The 22,165-nt window shown below is 29.7% G+C and overlaps 1 protein-coding gene across 3 annotated transcripts in view; it reads left to right on the top strand.

Annotated features, from left to right (window-relative positions):
- slit2 (slit homolog 2 (Drosophila)) overlaps window positions 1–22,165 on the top strand; it is a 595,329-nt gene that overhangs the window by 514,728 nt on the left and 58,436 nt on the right. For all 3 annotated transcript variants that reach the window (XM_061984403.2, XM_061984402.2, XM_061984404.2), the window contains exon 20: window positions 21,207–21,339. In XM_061984403.2, the coding sequence (XP_061840387.2) occupies window positions 21,207–21,339 (133 nt within the window). The remainder of the gene's footprint in view (window positions 1–21,206; window positions 21,340–22,165) is intronic.

The raw sequence follows: 22,165 nt of genomic DNA, 5'->3' as shown, positions 1-22,165 counted from the left end.
AAACAGTTTTTCCATTTACAGTAATATGTTGTAAAAACCACCATACATTTTACAGTAAAATTCTGCCATTTTTTCCCGTAAATTATTATTTATTTTTTTCGTTTATCGTGATATGTTGTAAAAACCACCACAAATTTTACAGTAAAATGTGGCCATTTCTTTCCCATTTGCAGTAATATGTTGTAAAAAAAAACACCATACATTTTACAGTAAAACTCGGCCATTTTTTCCCCGTAAAAAAATAGTTTTTCAATTTACCGTAAAATTTGGCCATTTCTTTCCCATTTGCAGTAATATGTTGTAAAAAAAAAACACCATAAATATTACAGTAAAATTCGGCCATTTTTTTCCTGTAAAATTTTTTTTTTCTATTTACAGTAATATGTTCTCAAAAACACCATAACATTTACAGTAAAATTCTGCCATTTCCGTCCCGTAAAAAACTTTTTTCAATTTACCATAACATGTTGTACAAACCACCATAAAATTTACAGTAAAATTCTGCCATTTTTTTCCCAGTAAAAAACAGTTTTTCCATTTACAGTAATATGTTGTAAAAACCACCATACATTTTACAGTAAAATTCTGCCATTTTTTCCCGTAAATTATTATTTATTTTTTTCGTTTATCGTGATATGTTGTAAAAAACCACCACAAATTTTACAGTAAAATTTGGCCATTTCTTTCCCGTAAAAATTTTTTTTTTTCATTTGCAGTAATATGTTGTAAAAAAAAACCACCATACATTTTACAGTAAAACTCGGCCATTTTTTCCCCGTAAAAAAATAGTTTTTCAATTTACCGTAATATGTTGTACCCCGCCTTCCGCCCGAATGCAACTGAGATAGGCTCCAGCACCCACCGCGATCCCGAAAGGGACAAGCGGTAAAAAAATGGATGGATGTTGTTAAAACCAGCATAAATTTTACAGTACAAAATCTGCCATTTTTTCACGTTAAAATGTTAATATTTTTTAAGTCATCCAGATATGTTTTTTAAAACAAACACTACAAATTTTACAGTAAAATTCGGCCATTTTTTTCCTGTAAAATTTTTTTTTTCCATTTACAGTAATATGTTCTCAAAAACACCATAAATTTTACAGTAAAATTCTGCCATTTCTGTCCCGTAAAAAACTTTTTTCAATTTACCATAACATGTTGTAAAAACCACCATAAAATTTACAGTAAAATTCTGCCATTTCTGTCCCGTAAAAAACTTTTTTCAATTTACCGTAACATGTTGTAAAAACCACCATAAAATTTACAGTAAAATTCTGCCATTTTTTTCCCAGTAAAAAACAGTTTTTCCATTTACAGTAATATGTTGTAAAAACCACCATAAATTTTTACGGTAAAAATCTGCCATTTTCTTCCCGTATAAAAACATTTTTTCAATTTACCATAACATCTTGTAAAAAACACCATACATTTTACAGTAAAATTCTGCCATTTTTTCCCGTAAATTATTATTTATTTTTTTCGTTTATCGTGATATGTTGTAAAAACCACCACAAATTTTACAGTAAAATTTGGCCATTTCTTTCCCGTAAAAATTTTTTTTTTTTCATTTGCAGTAATATGTTGTAAAAAAAAAAACACCATACATTTTACAGTAAAACTCGGCCATTTTTTCCCCGTAAAAAAACAGTTTTTCAATTTACCGTAATATGTTGTACCCCGCCTTCCGCCCGAATGCAACTGAGATAGGCTCCAGCACCCACCGCGATCCCGAAAGGGACAAGCGGTAAAAAATGGATGGATGTTGTTAAAACCAGCATAAATTTTACAGTACAAAATCTGCCATTTTTTCACGTTAAAATGTTAATATTTTTTAAGTCATCCAGATATGTTTTAAAAGAAAAACACTACAAATATTACAGTAAAATTCGGCCATTTTTTTCCTGTAAAAATTTTTTTTTTCCATTTACAGTAATATGTTCTCAAAAACACCATAAAATTTACAGTAAAATTCTGCCATTTCTGTCCCGTAAAAAACTTTTTTCAATTTACCATAACATGTTGTAAAAACCACCATAAAATTTACAGTAAAATTCTGCCATTTTTTTCCCAGTAAAAAACAGTTTTTCCATTTACAGTAATATGTTGTAAAAACCACCTAAAATTTTAGGGTAAAAATCTGCCATTTTCTTTCCGTAAAAAACATTTTTTCAATTTACCATAACATCCTGTAAAAAACACCATACATTTTACAGTAAAATTCTGCCATTTTTCCCCGTAAATTATTATTTATTTTTTTCGTTTATCGTGATATGTTGTAAAAACCACCACAAATTTTACAGTAAAATTGGGCCATTTCTTTCCCGTAAAAATTTTTTTTTTTTCATTTGCAGTAATATGTTGTAAAAAAAAAACCACCATACATTTTACAGTAAAACTCGGCCATTTTTTCCCCGTAAAAAAACAGTTTTTCAATTTACCGTAATATGTTGTACCCCGCCTTCCGCCCGAATGCAACTGAGATAGGCTCCAGCACCCACCGCGATCCCGAAAGGGACAAGCGGTAAAAAATGGATGGATGTTGTTAAAACCAGCATAAATTTTACAGTACAAAATCTGCCATTTTTTCACGTTAAAATGTTAATATTTTTTAAGTCATCCAGATATGTTTTTAAAAAAAAACACTACAAATATTACAGTAAAATTCGGCCATTTTTTTCCTGTAAAATTTTTTTTTTTCCATTTACAGTAATATGTTCTCAAAAACACCATAAATTTTACAGTAAAATTCGGCCATTTTTTTCCTGTAAAATTTTTTTTTTTCCATTTACAGTAATATGTTCTCAAAAACACCATAAAATTTACAGTAAAATTCTGCCATTTCTGTCCCGTAAAAAACTTTTTTCAATTTACCATAACATGTTGTAAAAACCACCATAAAATTTACAGTAAAATTCTGCCATTTTTTTCCCAGTAAAAAACAGTTTTTCCATTTACAGTAATATGTTGTAAAAACCACCATAAATTTTTACGGTAAAAATCTGCCATTTTCTTCCCGTAAAAACATTTTTTCAATTTACCATAACATCTTGTAAAAAAACACCATACATTTTACAGTAAAATTCTGCCATTTTTCCCCGTAAATTATTATTTATTTTTTTCGTTTATCGTGATATGTTGTAAAAACCACCATACATTTTAGAGTAAAATTCTGCCATTTTTTCCCATAAATTATTATTTATTTTTTTCGTTTATCGTGATATGTTGTAAAAACCACCACAAATTTTACAGTAAAATTCGGCCATTTCTTTCCCGTAAAAAATTTTTTTTTTCATTTGCAGTAATATGTTGTAAAAAAAAAAACACCATACATTTTACAGTAAAACTCGGCCATTTTTTCCCCGTAAAAAAATAGTTTTTCAATTTACCGTAATATGTTGTACCCCGCCTTCCGCCCGAATGCAACTGAGATAGGCTCCAGCACCCACCGCAATCCCGAAAGGGACAAGCGGTAAAAAATGGATGGATGGATGGATGGATGTTGTTAAAACCAGCATAAATTTTACAGTACAAAATCTGCCATTTTTTCACGTTAAAATGTTAATATTTTTTAATTCATCCAGATATGTTTTCTTTTAAAACACTACAAATATTACAGTAAAATTCGGCCATTTTTTTCCTGTACATTTTTTTTTCCATTTACAGTAATATGTTCTCAAAAACACCATAAAATTTACAGTAAAATTCTGCCATTTCTGTCCCGTAAAAAACTTTTTTCAATTTACCATAACATGTTGTAAAAACCACCATAAAATTTACAGTAAAATTCTGCCATTTCCGTCCCGTAAAAAACTTTTTTCAATTTACCATAACATGTTGTAAAAACCACCATAAAATTTACAGTAAAATTCTGCCATTTTTTTTCCAGTAAAAAACAGTTTTTCCATTTACAGTAATATGTTGTAAAAACCACCATAAATTTTTACGGTAAAAATCTGCCATTTTCTTCCCGTAAAAAACATTTTTTCAATTTACCATAACATCTTGTAAAAAAACACCATACATTTTACAGTAAATTTCTGCCATTTTTCCCCGTAAATTATTATTTATTTTTTTCGTTTATCGTGATATGTTGTAAAAACCACCATACATTTTACAGTTAAATTCTGCCATTTTTTCCCGTAAATTATTATTTATTTTTTTCGTTTATCGTGATATGTTGTAAAAACCACCACAAATTTTACAGTAAAATTCGGCCATTTCTTTCCCGTAAAAAATTTTTTTTTTCATTTGCAGTAATATGTTGTAAAAAAAAAAAACACCATACATTTTACAGTAAAACTCGGCCAATTTTTCCCCGTAAAAAAATAGTTTTTCAATTTACCGTAATATGTTGTACCCCGCCTTCCGCCCGAATGCAACTGAGATAGGCTCCAGCACCCACCGCGATCCCGAAAGGGACAAGCGGTAAAAAATGGATGGATGTTGTTAAAACCAGCATAAATTTTACAGTACAAAATCTGCCATTTTTTCACGTTAAAATGTTAATATTTTTTAAGTCATCCAGATATGTTTTTAAAAAAAAAAACACTACAAATATTACAGTAAATTTCGGCCATTTTTTTCCTGTAAATTTTTTTTTTTCCATTTACAGTAATATGTTCTCAAAAACACCATAAATTTTACAGTAAAATTCGGCCATTTTTTTCCTGTAAAATTTTTTTTTTCCATTTACAGTAATATGTTCTCAAAAACACCATAAATTTTGCAGTAAAATTCTGCCATTTCTGTCCCGTAAAAAACTTTTTTCAATTTACCATAACATGTTGTAAAAACCACCATAAAATTTACAGTAAAATTCTGCCATTTTTTTCCCAGTAAAAAACAGTTTTTCCATTTACAGTAATATGTTGTAAAAACCACCATACATTTTACAGTAAAATTCTGCCATTTTTTCCCGTAAATTATTATTTATTTTTTTCGTTTATCGTGATATGTTGTAAAAACCACCACAAATTTTACAGTAAAATTTGGCCATTTCTTTCCCGTAAAAATTTTTTTTTTTCATTTGCAGTAATATGTTGTAAAAAAAAAACACCATACATTTTACAGTAAAACTCGGCCATTTTTTCCCCGTAAAAAAATAGTTTTTCAATTTACCGTAATATGTTGTACCCCGCCTTCCGCCCGAATGCAACTGAGATAGGCTCCAGCACCCACCGCGATCCCGAAAGGGACAAGCGGTAAAAAATGGATGGATGTTGTTAAAACCAGCATAAATTTTACAGTACAAAATCTGCCATTTTTTCACGTTAAAATGTTAATATTTTTTAAGTCATCCAGATATGTTTTAAAAAAAAAACACTACAAATATTACAGTAAAATTCGGCCATTTTTTTCCTGTAAAATTTTTTTTTTCCATTTACAGTAATATGTTCTCAAAAACACCATTAATTTTACAGTAAAATTCGGCCATTTTTTTCCTGTAAAATTTTTTTTTTCCATTTACAGTAATATGTTCTCAAAAACACCATACATTTTACAGTAAAATTCTGCCATTTCTGTCCCGTAAAAAACTTTTTTCAATTTACCATAACATGTTGTAAAAACCACCATAAAATTTACAGTAAAATTCTGCCATTTTTTTCCCAGTAAAAAACAGTTTTTCCATTTACAGTAATATGTTGTAAAAACCACCATACATTTTACAGTAAAATTCTGCCATTTTTTCCCGTAAATTATTATTTATTTTTTTCGTTTATCGTGATATGTTGTAAAAACCACCACAAATTTTACAGTAAAATTTGGCCATTTCTTTCCCGTAAAAATTTTTTTTTTTCATTTGCAGTAATAAGTTGTAAAAAAAAAACACCATACATTTTACAGTAAAACTCGGCCATTTTTTCCCCGTAAAAAAACAGTTTTTCAATTTACCGTAATATGTTGTACCCCGCCTTCCGCCCGAATGCAACTGAGATAGGCTCCAGCACCCACCGCGATCCCGAAAGGGACAAGCGGTAAAAAATGGATGGATGTTGTTAAAACCAGCATAAATTTTACAGTACAAAATCTGCCATTTTTTCACGTTAAAATGTTAATATTTTTTAAGTCATCCAGATATGTTTTAAAAAAAAAACACTACAAATATTACAGTAAAATTCGGCCATTTTTTTCCTGTAAAATTTTTTTTTCCATTTACAGTAATATGTTCTCAAAAACACCATTAATTTTACAGTAAAATTCGGCCATTTTTTTCCTGTAAAATTTTTTTTTTCCATTTACAGTAATATGTTCTCAAAAACACCATACATTTTACAGTAAAATTCTGCCATTTCTGTCCCGTAAAAAACTTTTTTCAATTTACCATAACATGTTGTAAAAACCACCATAAAATTTACAGTAAAATTCTGCCATTTTTTTCCCAGTAAAAAACAGTTTTTCCATTTACAGTAATATGTTGTAAAAACCACCATAAATTTTTACGGTAAAAATCTGCCATTTTCTTCCCGTAAAAAAACATTTTTTTCAATTTACCATAACATCTTGTAAAAAACACCATACATTTTACAGTAAAATTCTGCCATTTTTTCCAGTAAATTATTAAAAAAAAAAATTCGTTTATCGTGATATGTTGTAAAAACCACCACAAATTTTACAGTAAAATTCGGCCATTTCTTTCCCGTAAAAATTTTTTTTTTTCATTTGCAGTAATATGTTGTAAAAAAAAAAACACCATACATTTTACAGTAAAACTCGGCCATTTTTTCCCCGTAAAAAAATAGTTTTTCAATTTACCGTAATATGTTGTACCCCGCCTTCCGCCCGAATGCAACTGAGATAGGCTCCAGCACCCACCGCGATCCCGAAAGGGACAAGCGGTAAAAAATGGATGGATGGATGGATGGATGTTGTTAAAACCAGCATAAATTTTACAGTACAAAATCTGCCATTTTTTCACGTTAAAACGTTAATATTTTTTAAGTCATCCAGATATGTTTTAAAAAAAAAACACTACAAATATTACAGTAAAATTCGGCCATTTTTTTCCTGTAAAAATTTTTTTTTCCATTTACAGTAATATGTTCTCAAAAACACCATAAAATTTACAGTAAAATTCTGCCATTTCCGTCCCGTAAAAAACTTTTTTCAATTTACCATAACATGTTGTACAAACCACCATAAAATTTACAGTAAAATTCTGCCATTTTTTTCCCAGTAAAAAACAGTTTTTCCATTTACAGTAATATGTTGTAAAAACCACCATACATTTTACAGTAAAATTCTGCCATTTTTTCCCATTAATTATTATTTATTTTTTTCGTTTATCGTGATATGTTGTAAAAACCACCACAAATTTTACAGTAAAATTTGGCCATTTCTTTCCCGTAAAAAAATTTTTTTTTTCATTTGCAGTAATATGTTGTAAAAAAAAAAAACACCATACATTTTACAGTAAAACTCGGCCAATTTTTCCCCTTAAAAAAATAGTTTTTCAATTTACCGTAATATGTTGTACCCCGCCTTCCGCCCGAATGCAACTGAGATAGGCTCCAGCACCCACCGCAATCCCGAAAGGGACAAGCGGTAAAAAATGGATGGATGTTGTTAAAACCAGCATAAATTTTACAGTACAAAATCTGCCATTTTTTCACGTTAAAATGTTAATATTTTTTAAGTCATCCAGATATGTTTTTTAAAAAAAAAACACTACAAATATTACAGTAAAATTCGGCCATTTTTTTCCTGTAAAATTTTTTTTTTCCATTTACAGTAATATGTTCTCAAAAACACCATAAATTTTACAGTAAAATTCGGCCATTTTTTTCCTGTAAAAATTTTTTTTTCCATTTACAGTAATATGTTCTCAAAAACACCATAAATTTTACAGTAAAATTCTGCCATTTCTGTCCCGTAAAAAACTTTTTTCAATTTACCATAACATGTTGTAAAAACCACCATAAAATTTACAGTAAAATTCTGCCATTTTTTTCCCAGTAAAAAACAGTTTTTCCATTTACAGTAATATGTTGTAAAAACCACCATACATTTTACAGTAAAATTCTGCCATTTTTTCCCGTAAATTATTATTTATTTTTTTCGTTTATCGTGATATGTTGTAAAAACCACCACAAATTTTACAGTAAAATTCGGCCATTTCTTTCCCGTAAAAAATTTTTTTTTTCATTTGCAGTAATATGTTGTAAAAAAAAAACACACCATACATTTTACAGTAAAACTCGGCCATTTTTTCCCCGTAAAAAAATAGTTTTTCAATTTACCGTAATATGTTGTACCCCGCCTTCCGCCCGAATGCAACTGAGATAGGCTCCAGCACCCACCGCGATCCCGAAAGGGACAAGCGGTAAAAAATGGATGGATGGATGGATGGATGTTGTTAAAACCAGCATAAATTTTACAGTACAAAATCTGCCATTTTTTCACGTTAAAATGTTAATATTTTTTAATTCATCCAGATATGTTTTTTTTTTAAAAACACTACAAATATTACAGTAAAATTCGGCCATTTTTTTCCTGTAAAAATTTTTTTTTCCATTTACAGTAATATGTTCTCAAAAACACCATAAATTTTACAGTAAAATTCTGCCATTTCTGTCCCGTAAAAAACTTTTTTCAATTTACCATAACATGTTGTAAAAACCACCATAAAATTTACAGTAAAATTCTGCCATTTTTTTCCCAGTAAAAAACAGTTTTTCCATTTACAGTAATATGTTGTAAAAACCACCATAAATTTTTACGGTAAAAATCTGCCATTTTCTTCCCGTATAAAAACATTTTTTCAATTTACCATAACATCTTGTAAAAAACACCATACATTTTACAGTAAAATTCTGCCATTTTTTCCCGTAAATTATTATTTATTTTTTTCGTTTATCGTGATATGTTGTAAAAACCACCACAAATTTTACAGTAAAATTCGGCCATTTCTTTCCCGTAAAAATTTTTTTTTTTTCATTTGCAGTAATATGTTGTAAAAAAAAACCACCATACATTTTACAGTAAAACTCGGCCATTTTTTCCCCGTAAAAAAACAGTTTTTCAATTTACCGTAATATGTTGTACCCCGCCTTCCGCCCGAATGCAACTGAGATAGGCTCCAGCACCCACCGCAATCCCGAAAGGGACAAGCGGTAAAAAATGGATGGATGTTGTTAAAACCAGCATAAATTTTACAGTACAAAATCTGCCATTTTTTCACGTTAAAATGTTAATATTTTTTAAGTCATCCAGATATGTTTTAAAAGAAAAACACTACAAATATTACAGTAAAATTCGGCCATTTTTTTCCTGTAAAATTTTTTTTTTCCATTTACAGTAATATGTTCTCAAAAACACCATAAATTTTACAGTAAAATTCGGCCATTTTTTTCCTGTAAAATTTTTTTTTTCCATTTACAGTAATATGTTCTCAAAACCACCATAAAATTTACAGTAAAATTCTGCCATTTTTTTCCCAGTAAAAAACAGTTTTTCCATTTACAGTAATATGTTGTAAAAACCACCATAAATTTTTACGGTAAAAATCTGCCATTTTCTTCCCGTATAAAAACATTTTTTCAATTTACCATAACATCTTGTAAAAAACACCATACATTTTACAGTAAAATTCTGCCATTTTTTCCCGTAAATTATTATTTATTTTTTTCGTTTATCGTGATATGTTGTAAAAACCACCACAAATTTTACAGTAAAATTCGGCCATTTCTTTCCCGTAAAAAAATTATTTTTTCATTTGCAGTAATATGTTGTAAAAAAAAAAACACCATACATTTTACAGTAAAACTCGGCCATTTTTTCCCCGTAAAAAAATAGTTTTTCAATTTACCGTAATATGTTGTACCCCGCCTTCCGCCCGAATGCAACTGAGATAGGCTCCAGCACCCACCGCGATCCCGAAAGGGACAAGCGGTAAAAAATGGATGGATGGTTGGATGGATGTTGTTAAAACCAGCATAAATTTTACAGTACAAAATCTGCCATTTTTTCACGTTAAAATGTTAATATTTTTTAAGTCATCCAGATATGTTTTAAAAAAAAAAACACTACAAATATTACAGTAAAATTCGGCCATTTTTTTCCTGTAAAAATTTTTTTTTTCCATTTACAGTAATATGTTCTCAAAAACACCATAAATTTTACAGTAAAATTCTGCCATTTCCGTCCCGTAAAAAACTTTTTTCAATTTACCATAACATGTTGTATAAACCACCATAAAATTTACAGTAAAATTCTGCCATTTTTTTCCCAGTAAAAAACAGTTTTTCCATTTACAGTAATATGTTGTAAAAACCACCATAAATTTTTACGGTAAAAATCTGCCATTTTCTTCCCGTATAAAAACATTTTTTCAATTTACCATAACATCTTGTAAAAAACACCATACATTTTACAGTAAAATTCTGCCATTTTTTCCCGTAAATTATTATTTATTTTTTTCGTTTATCGTGATATGTTGTAAAAACCACCACAAATTTTACAGTAAAATTGGGCCATTTCTTTCCCGTAAAAATTATTTTTTTTTCATTTGCAGTAATATGTTGTAAAAAAAAACCACCATACATTTTACAGTAAAACTCGGCCATTTTTTCCCCGTAAAAAAACAGTTTTTCAATTTACCGTAATATGTTGTACCCCGCCTTCCGCCCGAATGCAACTGAGATAGGCTCCAGCACCCACCGCAATCCCGAAAGGGACAAGCGGTAAAAAATGGATGGATGTTGTTAAAACCAGCATAAATTTTACAGTACAAAATCTGCCATTTTTTCACGTTAAAATGTTAATATTTTTTAAGTCATCCAGATATGTTTTTAAAAAAAAAACACTACAAATATTACAGTAAAATTCGGCCATTTTTTTCCTGTAAAAATTTTTTTTCCATTTACAGTAATATGTTCTCAAAATCACCATAAATTTTACAGTAAAATTCGGCCATTTTTTTCCTGTAAAATTTTTTTTTTCCATTTACAGTAATATGTTCTCAAAAACACCATACATTTTACAGTAAAATTCTGCCATTTCTGTCCCGTAAAAAACTTTTTTCAATTTACCATAACATGTTGTAAAAACCACCATAAAATTTACAGTAAAATTCTGCCATTTTTTTCCCAAGTAAAAAACAGTTTTTCCATTTACAGTAATATGTTGTAAAAACCACCATAAATTTTTACGGTAAAAATCTGCCATTTTCTTCCCGTAAAAAAACATTTTTTCAATTTACCATAACATCTTGTAAAAAACACCATACATTTCACAGTAAATTTCTGCCATTTTTCCCCGTAAATTATTATTTATTTTTTTCGTTTATCGTGATATGTTGTAAAAACCACCATACATTTTACAGTAAAATTCTGCCATTTTTTCCCGTAAATTATTATTTATTTTTTTCGTTTATCGTGATATGTTGTAAAAACCACCACAAATTTTACAGTAAAATTGGGCCATTTCTTTCCCGTAAAAATTTTTTTTTTTCATTTGCAGTAATATGTTGTAAAAAAAAAAAAACACCATACATTTTACAGTAAAAAAATAGTTTTTCAATTTACCGTAATATGTTGTACCCCGCCTTCCGCCCGAATGCAACTGAGATAGGCTCCAGCACCCACCGCGATCCCGAAAGGGACAAGCGGTAAAAAATGGATGGATGGATGGATGGATGGATGTTGTTAAAACCAGCATAAATTTTACAGTACAAAATCTGCCATTTTTTCACGTTAAAATGTTAATATTTTTTAATTCATCCAGATATGTTTTTTTTTTAAAACACTACAAATATTACAGTAAAATTTGGCCATTTTTTTCCTGTAAAATTTTTTTTTTCCATTTACAGTAATATGTTCTCAAAAACACCATAAATTTTACAGTAAAATTCTGCCATTTCTGTCCCGTAAAAAACTTTTTTCAATTTACCATAACATGTTGTAAAAACCACCATAAAATTTACAGTAAAATTCTGCCATTTTTTTCCCAGTAAAAAACAGTTTTTCCATTTACAGTAATATGTTGTAAAAACCACCATAAATTTTTACGGTAAAAATCTGCCATTTTCTTCCCGTATAAAAACATTTTTTCAATTTACCATAACATCTTGTAAAAAACACCATACATTTTACAGTAAAATTCTGCCATTTTTTCCCGTAAATTATTATTTATTTTTTTCGTTTATCGTGATATGTTGTAAAAACCACCACAAATTTTACAGTAAAATTCGGCCATTTCTTTCCCGTAAAAATTTTTTTTTTTTCATTTGCAGTAATATGTTGTAAAAAAAAACCACCATACATTTTACAGTAAAACTCGGCCATTTTTTCCCCGTAAAAAAACAGTTTTTCAATTTACCGTAATATGTTGTACCCCGCCTTCCGCCCGAATGCAACTGAGATAGGCTCCAGCACCCACCGCGATCCCGAAAGGGACAAGCGGTAAAAAATGGATGGATGTTGTTAAAACCAGCATAAATTTTACAGTACAAAATCTGCCATTTTTTCACGTTAAAATGTTAATATTTTTTAAGTCATCCAGATATGTTTTAAAAGAAAAACACTACAAATATTACAGTAAAATTCGGCCATTTTTTTCCTGTAAAATTTTTTTTTTCCATTTACAGTAATATGTTCTCAAAAACACCATAAATTTTACAGTAAAATTCGGCCATTTTTTTCCTGTAAAATTTTTTTTTTCCATTTACAGTAATATGTTCTCAAAACCACCATAAAATTTACAGTAAAATTCTGCCATTTTTTTCCCAGTAAAAAACAGTTTTTCCATTTACAGTAATATGTTGTAAAAACCACCATAAATTTTTACGGTAAAAATCTGCCATTTTCTTCCCGTATAAAAACATTTTTTCAATTTACCATAACATCTTGTAAAAAACACCATACATTTTACAGTAAAATTCTGCCATTTTTTCCCGTAAATTATTATTTATTTTTTTCGTTTATCGTGATATGTTGTAAAAACCACCACAAATTTTACAGTAAAATTCGGCCATTTCTTTCCCGTAAAAAAATTATTTTTTCATTTGCAGTAATATGTTGTAAAAAAAAAAACACCATACATTTTACAGTAAAACTCGGCCATTTTTTCCCCGTAAAAAAATAGTTTTTCAATTTACCGTAATATGTTGTACCCCGCCTTCCGCCCGAATGCAACTGAGATAGGCTCCAGCACCCACCGCAATCCCGAAAGGGACAAGCGGTAAAAAATGGATGGATGTTGTTAAAACCAGCATAAATTTTACAGTACAAAATCTGCCATTTTTTCACGTTAAAATGTTAATATTTTTTAAGTCATCCAGATATGTTTAAAAAAAAAAACACTACAAATATTTCAGTAAAATTCGGCCATTTTTTTCCTGTAAAATTTTTTTTTTCCATTTACAGTAATATGTTCTCAAAAACACCATAAATTTTACAGTAAAATTCGGCCATTTTTTTCCTGTAAAAATTTTTTTTTCCATTTACAGTAATATGTTCTCAAAAACACCATACATTTTACAGTAAAATTCGGCCATTTCCGTCCCGTAAAAAACTTTTTTCAATTTACCATAACATGTTGTACAAACCACCATAAAATTTACAGTAAAATTCTGCCATTTTTTTCCCAGTAAAAAACAGTTTTTCCATTTACAGTAATATGTTGTAAAAACCACCATAAATTTTTACGGTAAAAATCTGCCATTTTCTTCCCGTAAAAAAACATTTTTTCAATTTACCATAACATCTTGTAAAAAACACCATACATTTTACAGTAAAATTCTGCCATTTTTTCCCGTAAATTATTATTTATTTTTTTCGTTTATCGTGATATGTTGTAAAAACCACCACAAATTTTACAATAAAATTCGGCCATTTCTTTCCCGTAAAAATTTTTTTTTTTCATTTGCAGTAATATGTTGTAAAAAAAAAACACCATACATTTTACAGTAAAACTCGGCCATTTTTCCCCCGTAAAAAAATAGTTTTTCAATTTACCGTAATATGTTGTACCCCGCCTTCCGCCCGAATGCAACTGAGATAGGCTCCAGCACCCACCGCGAGCGATCCCGAAAGGGACAAGCGGTAAAAAATGGATGGATGGATGGATGGATGTTGTTAAAACCAGCATAAATTTTACAGTACAAAATCTGCCATTTTTTCACGTTAAAATGTTAATATTTTTTAATTCATCCAGATATGTTTTTTTAAAAAAAACACTACAAATATTACAGTCAAATTCGGCCATTTTTTTCCTGTAAAATTTTTTTTTTCCATTTACAGTAATATGTTCTCAAAAACACCATAAAATTTACAGTAAAATTCTGCCATTTCCGTCCCGTAAAAAACTTTTTTCAATTTACCATAACATGTTGTACAAACCACCATAAAATTTACAGTAAAATTCTGCCATTTTTTTCCCAGTAAAAAACAGTTTTTCCATTTACAGTAATATGTTGTAAAAACCACCATACATTTTACAGTAAAATTCTGCCATTTTTTCCCGTAAATTATTATTTATTTTTTTCGTTTATCGTGATATGTTGTAAAAACCACCACAAATTTTACAGTAAAATTGGGCCATTTCTTTCCCGTAAAAATTTTTTTTTTTTCATTTGCAGTAATATGTTGTAAAAAAAAACCACCATACATTTTACAGTAAAACTCGGCCATTTTTTCCCCGTAAAAAAATAGTTTTTCAATTTACCGTAATATGTTGTACCCCGCCTTCCGCCCGAATGCAACTGAGATAGGCTCCAGCACCCACCGCGATCCCGAAAGGGACAAGCGGTAAAAAATGGATGGATGTTGTTAAAACCAGCATAAATTTTACAGTACAAAATCTGCCATTTTTTCACGTTAAAATGTTAATATTTTTTAAGTCATCCAGATATGTTTTTAAAAAAAAAACACTACAAATATTACAGTAAAATTCGGCCATTTTTTTCCTGTAAAATTTTTTTTTTCCATTTATAGTAATATGTTCTCAAAAACACCATAAAATGTACAGTAAAATTCTGCCATTTCCGTCCCGTAAAAAACTTTTTTCAATTTACCATAACATGTTGTACAAACCACCATAAAATTTACAGTAAAATTCTGCCATTTCCGTCCCGTAAAAAACTTTTTTCAATTTACCATAACATGTTGTAAAAACCACCATAAAATTTACAGTAAAATTCTGCCATTTTTTTCCCAGTAAAAAATAGTTTTTCCATTTACAGTAATATGTTGTAAAAACCACCATACATTTTACAGTAAAATTCTGCCATTTTTTCCCGTAAATTATTATTTATTTTTTTCGTTTATCGTGATATGTTGTAAAAACCACCACAAATTTTACAGTAAAATTTGGTCATTTCTTTCCCGTAAAAATTTTTTTTTTCATTTGCAGTAATATGTTGTAAAAAAAAAAAACACCATACATTTTACAGTAAAACTCGGCCATTTTTTCCCCGTAAAAAAATAGTTTTTCAATTTACCGTAATATGTTGTACCCCGCCTTCCGCCCGAATGCAACTGAGATAGGCTTCAGCACCCACCGCAATCCCGAAAGGGACAAGCGGTAAAAAATGGATGGATGTTGTTAAAACCAGCATAAATTTTACAGTACAAAATCTGCCATTTTTTCACGTTAAAATGTTGATATTTTTTAAGTCATCCAGATATGTTTTAAAAAAAACCCACTACAAATATTACAGTAAAATTCGGCCATTTTTTTCCTGTAAAAAAATTTTTTTCCATTTACAGTAATATGTTCTCAAAAACACCATAAATTTTACAGTAAAATTCGGCCATTTTTTTCCTGTAAAAATTTATTTTTTTCCATTTACAGTAATATGTTCTCAAAAACACCATCAATTTTACAGTAAAATTCTGCCATTTCTGTCCCGTAAAAAACTTTTTTTCAATTTACCATAACATGTTGTAAAAACCACCATAAAATTTACAGTAAAATTCTGCCATTTTTTTCCCAGTAAAAAAAACAGTTTTTCCATTTACAGTAATATGTTGTAAAAACCACCATACATTTTACAGTAAAATTCTGCCATTTTTTCCCGTAAATTATTATTAATTTTTTTCGTTTATCGTGATATGTTGTAAAAACCACCACAAATTTTACAGTAAAATTTGGCCATTTCTTTCCCATTTGCAGTAATATGTTGTAAAAAAAAAACACCATACATTTTACAGTAAAACTCGGCCATTTTTCCCCCGTAAAAAAATAGTTTTTCAATTTACCGTAATATGTTGTACCCCGCCTTCCGCCCGAATGCAACTGAGATAGGCTCCAGCACCCACCGCGAGCGATCCCGAAAGGGACAAGCGGTAAAAAATGGATGGATGGATGGATGGATGTTGTTAAAACCAGCATAAATTTTACAGTACAAAATCTGCCATTTTTTCACGTTAAAATGTTAATATTTTTTAATTCATCCAGATATGTTTTTTTAAAAAAAACACTACAAATATTACAGTCAAATTCGGCCATTTTTTTCCTGTAAAATTTTTTTTTTCCATTTACAGTAATATGTTCTCAAAAACACCATAAAATTTACAGTAAAATTCTGCCATTTCCGTCCCGTAAAAAACTTTTTTCAATTTACCATAACATGTTGTACAAACCACCATAAAATTTACAGTAAAATTCTGCCATTTTTTTCCCAGTAAAAAACAGTTTTTCCATTTACAGTAATATGTTGTAAAAACCACCATACATTTTACAGTAAAATTCTGCCATTTTTTCCCGTAAATTATTATTTATTTTTTTCGTTTATCGTGATATGTTGTAAAAACCACCACAAATTTTACAGTAAAATTGGGCCATTTCTTTCCCGTAAAAATTTTTTTTTTTTCATTTGCAGTAATATGTTGTAAAAAAAAAACCACCATACATTTTACAGTAAAACTCGGCCATTTTTTCCCCGTAAAAAAATAGTTTTTCAATTTACCGTAATATGTTGTACCCCGCCTTCCGCCCGAATGCAACTGAGATAGGCTCCAGCACCCACCGCGATCCCGAAAGGGACAAGCGGTAAAAAATGGATGGATGTTGTTAAAACCAGCATAAATTTTACAGTACAAAATCTGCCATTTTTTCACGTTAAAATGTTAATATTTTTTAAGTCATCCAGATATGTTTTTAAAAAAAAAACACTACAAATATTACAGTAAAATTCGGCCATTTTTTTCCTGTAAAATTTTTTTTTTCCATTTATAGTAATATGTTCTCAAAAACACCATAAAATGTACAGTAAAATTCTGCCATTTCCGTCCCGTAAAAAACTTTTTTCAATTTACCATAACATGTTGTACAAACCACCATAAAATTTACAGTAAAATTCTGCCATTTCCGTCCCGTAAAAAACTTTTTTCAATTTACCATAACATGTTGTAAAAACCACCATAAAATTTACAGTAAAATTCTGCCATTTTTTTCCCAGTAAAAAATAGTTTTTCCATTTACAGTAATATGTTGTAAAAACCACCATACATTTTACAGTAAAATTCTGCCATTTTTTCCCGTAAATTATTATTTATTTTTTTCGTTTATCGTGATATGTTGTAAAAACCACCACAAATTTTACAGTAAAATTTGGTCATTTCTTTCCCGTAAAAATTTTTTTTTTCATTTGCAGTAATATGTTGTAAAAAAAAAAAACACCATACATTTTACAGTAAAACTCGGCCATTTTTTCCCCGTAAAAAAATAGTTTTTCAATTTACCGTAATATGTTGTACCCCGCCTTCCGCCCGAATGCAACTGAGATAGGCTTCAGCACCCACCGCAATCCCGAAAGGGACAAGCGGTAAAAAATGGATGGATGTTGTTAAAACCAGCATAAATTTTACAGTACAAAATCTGCCATTTTTTCACGTTAAAATGTTGATATTTTTTAAGTCATCCAGATATGTTTTAAAAAAAAACCACTACAAATATTACAGTAAAATTCGGCCATTTTTTTCCTGTAAAAATTTTTTTTTCCATTTACAGTAATATGTTCTCAAAAACACCATAAATTTTACAGTAAAATTCGGCCATTTTTTTCCTGTAAAAATTTATTTTTTTCCATTTACAGTAATATGTTCTCAAAAACACCATCAATTTTACAGTAAAATTCTGCCATTTCTGTCCCGTAAAAAACTTTTTTTCAATTTACCATAACATGTTGTAAAAACCACCATAAAATTTACAGTAAAATTCTGCCATTTTTTTCCCAGTAAAAAAAACAGTTTTTCCATTTACAGTAATATGTTGTAAAAACCACCATACATTTTACAGTAAAATTCTGCCATTTTTTCCCGTAAATTATTATTAATTTTTTTCGTTTATCGTGATATGTTGTAAAAACCACCACAAATTTTACAGTAAAATTTGGCCATTTCTTTCCCATTTGCAGTAATATGTTGTAAAAAAAAAACACCATACATTTTACAGTAAAACTCGGCCATTTTTTCCCCGTAAAAAAATAGTTTTTCAATTTACCGTAAAATTTGGCCATTTCTTTCCCATTTGCAGTAATATGTTGTAAAAAAAAAAAGCACCATAAATTTTACAGTAAAATTCGGCCATTTTTTTCCTGTAAAATTTTTTTTTTTTCCATTTACAGTAATATGTTCTCAAAAACACCATAAATTTTACAGTAAAATTCTGCCATTTCTGTCCCGTAAAAAACTTTTTTCAATTTACCATAACATGTTGTAAAAACCACCATAAAATTTACAGTAAAATTCTGCCATTTTTTTCCCAGTAAAAAAACAGTTTTTCCATTTACAGTAATATGTTGTAAAAAAACCACCTAAAATTTGACGGTAAAAATCTGCCATTTTCTTTCCGTAAAAAAACATTTTTTCAATTTACCATAACATCCTGTAAAAAAACACCATACATTTTACAGTAAATTTCTGCCATTTTTCCCAGTAAATTATTATTTATTTTTTTCGTTTATCGTGATATGTTGTAAAAACCACCATACATTTTACAGTAAAATTCTGCCATTTTTTCCCGTAAATTATTATTTATTTTTTTCGTTTATCGTGATATGTTGTAAAAACCACCACAAATTTTACAGTAAAATTCGGCCATTTTTTCTTGTAAATTTTTTTTTTCCATTTACAGTAATATGTTCTCAAAAACACCATAAATTTTACAGTAAAATTCGGCCATTTTTTTCCTGTAAAATTTTTTTTTTTCCATTTACAGTAAGATGTTCTCAAAAACACCATAAAATTTACAGTAAAATTCTGCCATTTCCTGTAAAAAAAATTTTTTCCATTTACAGTAATATGTTCTCAAAAACACCATAAATTTTACAGTAAAATTCGGCCATTTTTTTTCCTGTAAAATTTTTTTTTTTCCATTTACAGTAATATGTTCTCAAAAACACCATCAATTTTACAGTAAAATTCTGCCATTTCCGTCCCGTAAAAAACTTTTTTCAATTTACCATAACATGTTGTACAAACCACCATAAAATTTACAGTAAAATTCTGCCATTTTTTTCCCAGTAAAAAAACAGTTTTTCCATTTACAGTAATATGTTGTAAAAAACCACCTAAAATTTTACGGTAAAAATCTGCCATTTTCTTTCCGTAAAAAAACATTTTTTCAATTTACCATAACATCCTGTAAAAAAACACCATACATTTTACAGTAAATTTCTGCCATTTTTCCCAGTAAATTATTTATTTTTTTCGTTTATCGTGATATGTTGTAAAAACCACCATACATTTTACAGTAAAATTCTGCCATTTTTTCCCGTAAATCATTATTTATTTTTTTCGTTTATCGTGATATGTTGTAAAAACCACCACAAATTTTACAGTAAAATTCGGCCATTTTTTCTTGTAAAATTTTTTTTTCCATTTACAGTAATATGTTCTCAAAAACACCATACATTTTACAGTAAAATTCGGCCATTTTTTTCCTGTAAAATTTTTTTTTTTCCATTTACAGTAAGATGTTCTCAAAAACACCATAAAATTTACAGTAAAATTCTGCCATTTCCTGTAAAAAGTTTTTTTTTCATTTACAGTAATATGTTCTCAAAAACACCATAAATTTTACAGTAAAATTCGGCCATATTTTTCCTGTAAAAAATTTTTTTTTCCATTTACAGTAATATGTTCTCAAAAACACCATAAATCTTACAGTAAAATTCTGCCATTTCCGTCCCGTAAAAAACTTTTTTCAATTTACCATAACATGTTGTACAAACCACCATAAAATTTACAGTAAAATTCTGCCATTTTTTTCCCAGTAAAAAAACAGTTTTTCCATTTCCATCATATGTTGTAAAAACCACCTAAAATTTTACGGTAAAAATCTGCCATTTTCTTTCCGTAAAAAAACATTTTTTCAATTTACCATAACATCCTGTAATAAAACACCATACATTTTACAGTAAATTTCAGCCATTTTTTTCCCATAAAAAAAACAGTTTTTTCAATTTACAGTAATTTGTTGTAAAAACATCCATAAATTTTACAGTAAAATTCTGCCATTTCTGTCCCGTAAAAAACTTTTTTCAATTTACCATAACATGTTGTACAAACCACCATAAAATTTACAGTAAAATTCTGCCATTTTTTTCCCAGTAAAAAAACAGTTTTTCCATTTACAGTAATATGTTGTAAAAAACCACCTAAAATTTTACGGTAAAAATCTGCCATTTTCTTTCCGTAAAAAAACATTTTTTCAATTTACCATAACATCCTGTAAAAAAAACACCATACATTTTACAGTAAATTTCAGCCATTTTTTTCCCATAAAAAAAACAGTTTTTTCAATTTACAGTAATTTGTTGTAAAAACATCCATCAATTTTACAGTAAATTTCAGCCTTTTTTTGTTCATAAAAAAACAGTTTTTTCAATTTAATTTTTAATATTGTTGTAAAAACCCCACCATCAATTTTACAATGCAATTCTGACATTCCGAAATAGCCTGCACACCTGTGGGATGTTCCAAATAAGTCTTTGATGAGCATTCCTCTACTTTATCACTCTTTTTTGCCACTTGTGCCAGCTTTTTTGACACACATTGCAGGCATCAAATTCCAAATGAGCTAATATTTGCAAAGAAATACCAAAGTTTTTCAGTGTGAACATGAAATATGTTGTCTTTGCAGTCTATTCAATTGAATATAAGTTGAAAAGGATTCTCTTTTTATTGACCATTTGACACAAGGTGACAACTTCAGCGGTGGTAAGTGTCACAAAGGTGATGTCATGTCATGGATGCTCACCAGGTGATGGCGACAGCAGCTGTTCGCCGGTGCTGAGGTGTCCGGCCGAGTGTTCCTGCCTGGACACGGTGGTGCGCTGCAGCAACAAGGGCCTCAGCACGCTGCCTAAAGGCCTGCCTGTGGAGACCACCGAGCTGTGAGTCTTTTGGAAAAGGACAAACTGTATATATTTATCAGCATGTGGAAAAGGAGACGGTACCATGCTGGATGTGAAATAACAAACAGTCAATTTTCCACATTTGAGTGTGTGATGAATATACAGGTAAAAGCCAGTAAATTAGAATATTTTGAAAAACTTGATTTATTTCAGTAATTGCATTCAAAAGGTGTAACTTGTACATTATATTTATTCATTGCACACAGACTGATGCATTCAAATGTTTATTTCATTTAATTTTGATGATTTGAAGTGGCAACAAATGAAAATCCAAAATTCCGTGTGTCACAAAATTAGAATATTGTGTAAGGCTAATACAAAAAAGGGATTTTTAGAAATGTTGGCCAACTGAAAAGTATGAAAATGAAAAATATGAGCATGTACAATACTCAATACTTGGTTGGAGCTCCTTTTGCCTCAATTACTGCGTTAATGCGGCGTGGCATGGAGTCGATGAGTTTCTGGCACTGCTCAGGTGTTATGAGAGCCCAGGTTGCTCTGATAGTGGCCTTCAACTCTTCTGCGTTTTTGGGTCTGGCATTCTGCATCTTCCTTTTCACAATACCCCACAGATTTTCTATGGGGCTAAGGTCAGGGGAGTTGGCGGGCCAATTTAGAACAGAAATACCATGGTCCGTAAACCAGGCACGGGTAGATTTTGCGCTGTGTGCAGGCGCCAAGTCCTGTTGGAACTTGAAATCTCCATCTCCATAGAGCAGGTCAGCAGCAGGAAGCATGAAGTGCTCTAAAACTTGCTGGTAGACGGCTGCGTTGACCCTGGATCTCAGGAAACAGAGTGGACCGA

The sequence above is a fragment of the Nerophis lumbriciformis genome, linkage group LG25 (genome assembly GCF_033978685.3).
Source record: "Nerophis lumbriciformis linkage group LG25, RoL_Nlum_v2.1, whole genome shotgun sequence".
Classification (NCBI taxonomy): Eukaryota; Metazoa; Chordata; class Actinopteri; order Syngnathiformes; family Syngnathidae; genus Nerophis; species Nerophis lumbriciformis.
The sequence above is the reverse complement of the archived record's forward strand: the minus strand, read 5'-3'. Positions and strand labels throughout refer to the sequence as shown.